The sequence below is a fragment of the Rhinolophus sinicus genome, chromosome 3, assembly GCF_057876585.1.
Source record: "Rhinolophus sinicus isolate RSI-liver-muscle chromosome 3, RSI-T2T, whole genome shotgun sequence".
Taxonomy (NCBI): Eukaryota; Metazoa; Chordata; class Mammalia; order Chiroptera; family Rhinolophidae; genus Rhinolophus; species Rhinolophus sinicus.
The window spans coordinates 36,891,943-36,897,520 of NC_142503.1; the positions used below are offsets into that span (position 1 = coordinate 36,891,943).

Here is a 5,578-nt window from a genome sequence, read left to right on the forward strand (position 1 = left end):
ACCTGAGGCATTGGGACACAGTATTTGAAAGGAGAACTATTCTAGCAATCAATCATCCAAGCACACAAATAAATAAATAAACAAGACCCACGTGTTACTACATTTAAACGTCTTTCTTTTCTAAAAACTAAAGTGCAAGTAAAATGTCTTTTATTGATTCTAAATGGAGGGCTGCAAATATTGCTCAAATAAAAAACCATCTAGACTTTATGCACGTTTTCTGATAAAGTTGGAGAATTATTCCTGATAAAGATGAAGGGCTGGACTTCCTTATTCCAAAAAGCATGTCATTTATCTTAATTCTGGTCATCTGATAAGAACTTCCTCTATATCCAGGAAGCTTCGCAAGTATGAAATAATCTGAAAAGAGGAGGTAAAGAAGGAACTAACTGACCAAAGTGAAAAAGAGGAAGAAGGTCTAAACCACAGTAAGTTTAAAACGACAAAATGGACAGAAGAGAGCTTAACATACCACTCTCAAGGTAAGTAAGAACCTGATTTAAGGTGTGTAGCTAATGAAAACTAAGAAACAAGTTCATTTTTTAATAATCAATGACTTTTTTAATCTTATCAAGCACAGTTATTTGGTGGCCTTAGGTGTTGATGGCAGAAATAACAATTTACAAACTGAGGGTAATGTTAATGATTCTTTACAAGTATATATGCTCACAAGAATAAGATTATGCTTTGTTATCTCCTTGTTTCCAAGCAGAAGGACAGTATCTGACTTTGAAAATTCAGTTTATCAACAATTCGTAGTTTCAAGACAAGGGAATAATTGTTATGTAACCTGTTGGAACTGTTTTCCAAAACAAAAACAAATAGTTTTCTTCCAGATTGGGTGAAGTGAAACTTATTTAGATATTAAACTATATATATATTTGAAGGGCTTTTGTTTAACATGTTTTTCATTCTAGTAGGTCTTTCTTGTCTCTCAGGGTTTTACCTAGTAAGTTATTTTGAAGAAAGGAAAAGGATGCATTTGTTTTTCTGTGTAAAAAGTCTTCTTGTCTTTATCTCAGTGAACACTTCTTTGACAAACAATTTTAATATTTGGAATCTACTAGAATGCATACTCTACATAGAACAACATAAATGGTAAAAATAAATTATCCTCTTGAAAACTAGGAGAGTAATTTGTCACTTTATCTTCAGGGGACAAGTTAGCCCTCCGCACTTAGGTTGCAGGCTTTTTAAAAAGCTGATTAATTTCCATCGATATTTGAAATTTAGTTCAAATATGCTGGCAAATAATTACTTAAATAAGTATTTATACCACAAAATACTTTAAATATGATCAATTCTCATCTGTTTCAAAAAGGAAATGCATTCGTAATGGTTAAAGTCATTTGCCAAACCTTTGCCCTTGAACACAATCATTGTGCCTGGCCTTGGAGAGGAGGAACCCTACGAAAGTTCTGAAGATATTAAAAGATGTTGAGATGTGAGATATACATTCCTATAGTCTTGTCAAATACATTTTATAAATTAACTACATCTTATATTCAATTTGGTATTTTACATGAAATGCCAACATGAAATTTTGCATGTTAATGTATTCTAACTGTACAAATTTGAAAAGGTTTGCTGTCATATATGAACACTTACTGAAAGCAGGGCAAACCTTGGTGAGTTTTCTTTAACATTATTGTTATTATTGTTATCCTAATGCAGGTTGCTCATTCATTAATGGATATTTAATAAACTAGCTATTCTGTGTCTAGTACTGGTGCTGGTAATATAAAGATAAATTAAATATGATTCCCAGCCCTTAAGAACCTCAGAGCTAATCAAGCTATACAAATTAAGTGACGGATGTGCTTGATAGCCATTTACAGAAGTTTGGGTAAGAATAATATTTTGGGGCAAATTTTACTTGAATCTTAATTCAGCATCTTCTTAGTTGTTAAGGAAACTACCTAACCTCTTTAACCTTGTTTTTTGCAGCCATAAAATGGGGATTACAATAGTATCTAGTCCATATGGCAGCTGTAGGATTAAATGAGATAATCCATGTAAAGGTGTTTAGAAGGTGACCCAAAATAAGCTCTTAACTAAATATCTTTGATGATGACATTCAATAAATGATGATAATCATTTCATAAGTACTACTAACAATATTGGCTGACTATAATTAACAATATCATATATATGAAAGTTGCTAAAAGAGTAGACCTTAAAAGTTCTCATCACAAGAAAAAAATTGTAACTATGTAAAATAATGGATATTAAATAAACTTAATGTATTAATCATTTCAAAATATATACATATATCAAGTCATGTTGTACATTTTAAACTTATACAATGTTATATGTCAACTATATCTCAATAAACCTTGAACAAAAAACGACTATGAGATGTAACTATTTCTGTGTCTAGGCTGAAAACATGCAATCATAAAACTTTGTTGATAGACTAATAGAACAATCAGTCTAGACGAACCATTTTAAAACTGACAGAAAATACTCTAAAATTATCTTAATTGAATGAAAGTTGTTTGCTGAAAATTGTGAGCAGACTGGTGATAGGGAGGCTTTCAAAGATATTTTGTTTTATGTCACAGAGTTCTTTTCTTCTTTTAAGTATAAACTGTACCCTTTAGAAGACATATCTTGAGTTTTAAACTATCGATTTAAGCAATTAGGTGCTAAGATTTGGAGTCATTTGTTTATTTAATCATTCTTCAATAAATTTGACTGAGTTACTTTTGTGTGCTAAGTGTTTTGCACTCTAGGAATATAAAGATGAAAAGATCTGATCTCTGCCCACCATTTAACCAAGTAGGAAGATACAGAGTTTCCTGTAATTTAGATTATCATGCTATAATAGAGAATGGATTCATTAATGTGGTAATACAGAGGAAGGAGTGATTAAGGAAAAGACATTGTCTATTACCACTCCACAGGCTTCACAGAGGAGGTGATAGGTAATGGAAATGATTGCACTTGTCCCTTTCCTCTTATGGTGTTCAAAGCACTGCCTTTCACTTGAAAACTATTAGCCTGTTGTCAAAAACCGTGTGGAAATCTAAGTGATAAAATCACTCAGGCTTGGGCAGGGACAGGTTGTTCTAAATATTTTTCTCTACTCACAACATCTAGTACTGTATTGTGTATTAAACCAGGAACTCACTAAATGGTGCTTAATGCATTGGTAGAAAATGGTAGATATTTAATTATGCTGATGTAATAAATATGTAATTAATATGTCTTTAATTTATAGCAGGTTTCTGGATGGCAGGTCATTCAACCTTCTTTTTCTTGAGTTTTCAACTCTGCTATTATCTCCCACTCATTTCTGCTTCATTTTCTGATTCACCGACAGAAAAGAAGTTGGAGTTGATTAAAATCCCTCCTGACTCAGTACAAGTGTACAATAATGGTTGTGATGAAAAACGCATCAGATACGAGAATCATCCTCCAAAATCAGGGTTCCTCAACCTCTCCTTTAATTGCATTAGTACTTTGTCAGATAATATTCTTTCAGATCTGAAAGAGAAATGTCTAAAAGAGTTTCTAAAATTACCTTTGAACTGTACCCTACAAAGGGTTACATCGGCCTGTACCTGTGAATTCATTAAGGGCAACACGCTACTACTAAACAACACTGTTTGTGCAAAAATGTTGAAAAGCTGTGGAAACACTTCAATGGCCATTTCTATAGGAATTTTCCTTCTTTTACTGCTGGTGATCTGTGGAATTGGGTGTGTTTGGCACTGGAAACACCGTGGCACAACACAATTTACCTTACCGAAGTTTTTGCAAAGGAGAAGCAGCAAGAGAAAAGACTATACTAAAACACTCTCCTTGAATCCCCATGTTATCAGCTCGAGGCATAAAATCTTAGTTCAAACCCAAGACCATAGATGTGCTGCAGGGGGGACTGACATACAGGACATCTATGAAAATGTGGAAGCAGGTCCTCCCAAAGCTGAAGAAGAAACTGATAAGGAACTGTACGAGAACACCCAGCAGCCCTGTTTCAAGTTTCATATCTATGGAAATAAGACAACATCTGAATATTACAACTTCCAGAAGCCTTGTTCTTCTGAAGTCCCTCAAGATGAAGATATATATATTCTTCCCGATGCGTATTAACTTTTAAAATACTAGGCTGAGTTATTGGAGGATAAATATTCACTGTGGCTTTTATTTTACTGATGTCATTACTAATCAAGTTCTGCTGAAATTCAGTGGTGTGTCGTCTATCACCACCCTTCTGCATCCTCCGTATGTGAATCCCTGTGGATTAATTCTAAATGTCCTCTCCAGCATCCTTGCCCTGGATTAACTATGCATTGTGTTATATTGATTCTTCCTTCCAATGGTGCCTGTTACCTTTGTATTTCTATTCCCACCATCTTTTTCTGGCTCAGGATGATTGTCACGCTTTCCTACTGTCAGTCTTTCTGACTCTAGTTTCCACACCCTCAACAGTGCCCCATGATTATTTTCAGAAAATCTTTCCAATGGCGATATCACTCCTTTGCCTAAAACCTTCTCTTTGCAAAAAACATAATGCTCCTCCTTCTAAGTCCAACATCCTTGATTTTACACAATTGGTTACAATTTACTTTTCCAGTGGCTTCTACTAATCCCTCCCTTCTCTGCTTTCATCAGCATCATCTCAGAACACGCCAAACTCCCCCCTCCTCCCCAGCTTCTCCTGTCTGCCCCCCTTTCATTCCTGCCTCTGATCATAACTTCTGTAAGCCTCCTGAATCATTCCAAACCTACATTTACCTTCCCCCACCCCCAGCGCCTGTAGATTTTACTGCCTGTTCAATTCTTTGATCATTTAAGCATGTGAATGTTTGCTGTGACATTTTGTTATTTAAATATGTAATATGAGAATGTCTTAAACTCCCTACTAATAGTAAGGAACTGCCTCATATTCACATTTTAGCTCCAATGCCTTGACCATCATATGAGGCACTCACTATTGTTCAATTGACAAGAATTGAATTGTACATTTTTCTAAGTAGTTTTGAATAAAATCTAATACATTTATCCATTCAAGGAATATTTATTGAGTCCCTTCTATATATTTTTTACTTTGCTGTACAAATGGAGATTGTAAAATAATAAAAAGAAAGATGTGGGTCCTGAACACGAACTGTCCAGTAGGAAAACAAAGACAAACAAATAAATACTATGCTAGTTATTAACCTACAACATCTCATTTCTAAACCCATCCTTGAATTTCTTAGGCTGGGACTCTGCAAATGACACTTTTTTCCTTTGCCAGGCAGGTCCATATTCAGTTCTGTTAATAAGGGACACTGAGGAGAACTGGTGGGCAGCAGGAAGCAAAAGAGACTTGCTTCTTTTTTTGCTGTTGTCCCAACCAGGTACTGTTGCCATGTAATTTACTACAACACCACCCATTGTTTGCAGTTTCCAGTTTCTTCCATCACTTCTAGAACCAGCTTCATCGAACCTGTCAGAGGTGCCAGAACCAGCCAGGCAGCACCCTCTCCTTCGTATCTGAGAACCAGTTCTCCAGGGTCCTCCTCCAAGCTCCCGAGGGACTGACAGGAGACAAATGACACCTTCACAGCTCTGGGTTCCAGCCCTG

At 35.3% G+C, this 5,578-nt stretch overlaps 1 protein-coding gene across 2 annotated transcripts; it reads left to right on the forward strand.

Annotated features, from left to right (window-relative positions):
• The first annotated feature begins 365 nt into the window (after window positions 1–365).
• GAPT (GRB2 binding adaptor protein, transmembrane) lies at window positions 366–5,014 on the forward strand. Of its 2 annotated transcripts, none has more exons than XM_074328920.2 (2): window positions 366–482; window positions 3,224–5,014. In XM_074328920.2, the coding sequence occupies exon 2, from the start codon at window positions 3,235–3,237 to the stop codon at window positions 4,096–4,098; it is 864 nt and encodes a 287-aa protein (XP_074185021.2). In that variant the 5' UTR covers window positions 366–482; window positions 3,224–3,234; the 3' UTR covers window positions 4,099–5,014. The 2 variants fall into 2 exon arrangements, with proteins under 2 accessions (XP_074185021.2, XP_019598541.3); XM_019742982.3 differs by having other exon boundaries at window positions 367–482; window positions 3,326–5,014.
• The last annotated feature ends 564 nt before the right edge of the window (window positions 5,015–5,578 follow it).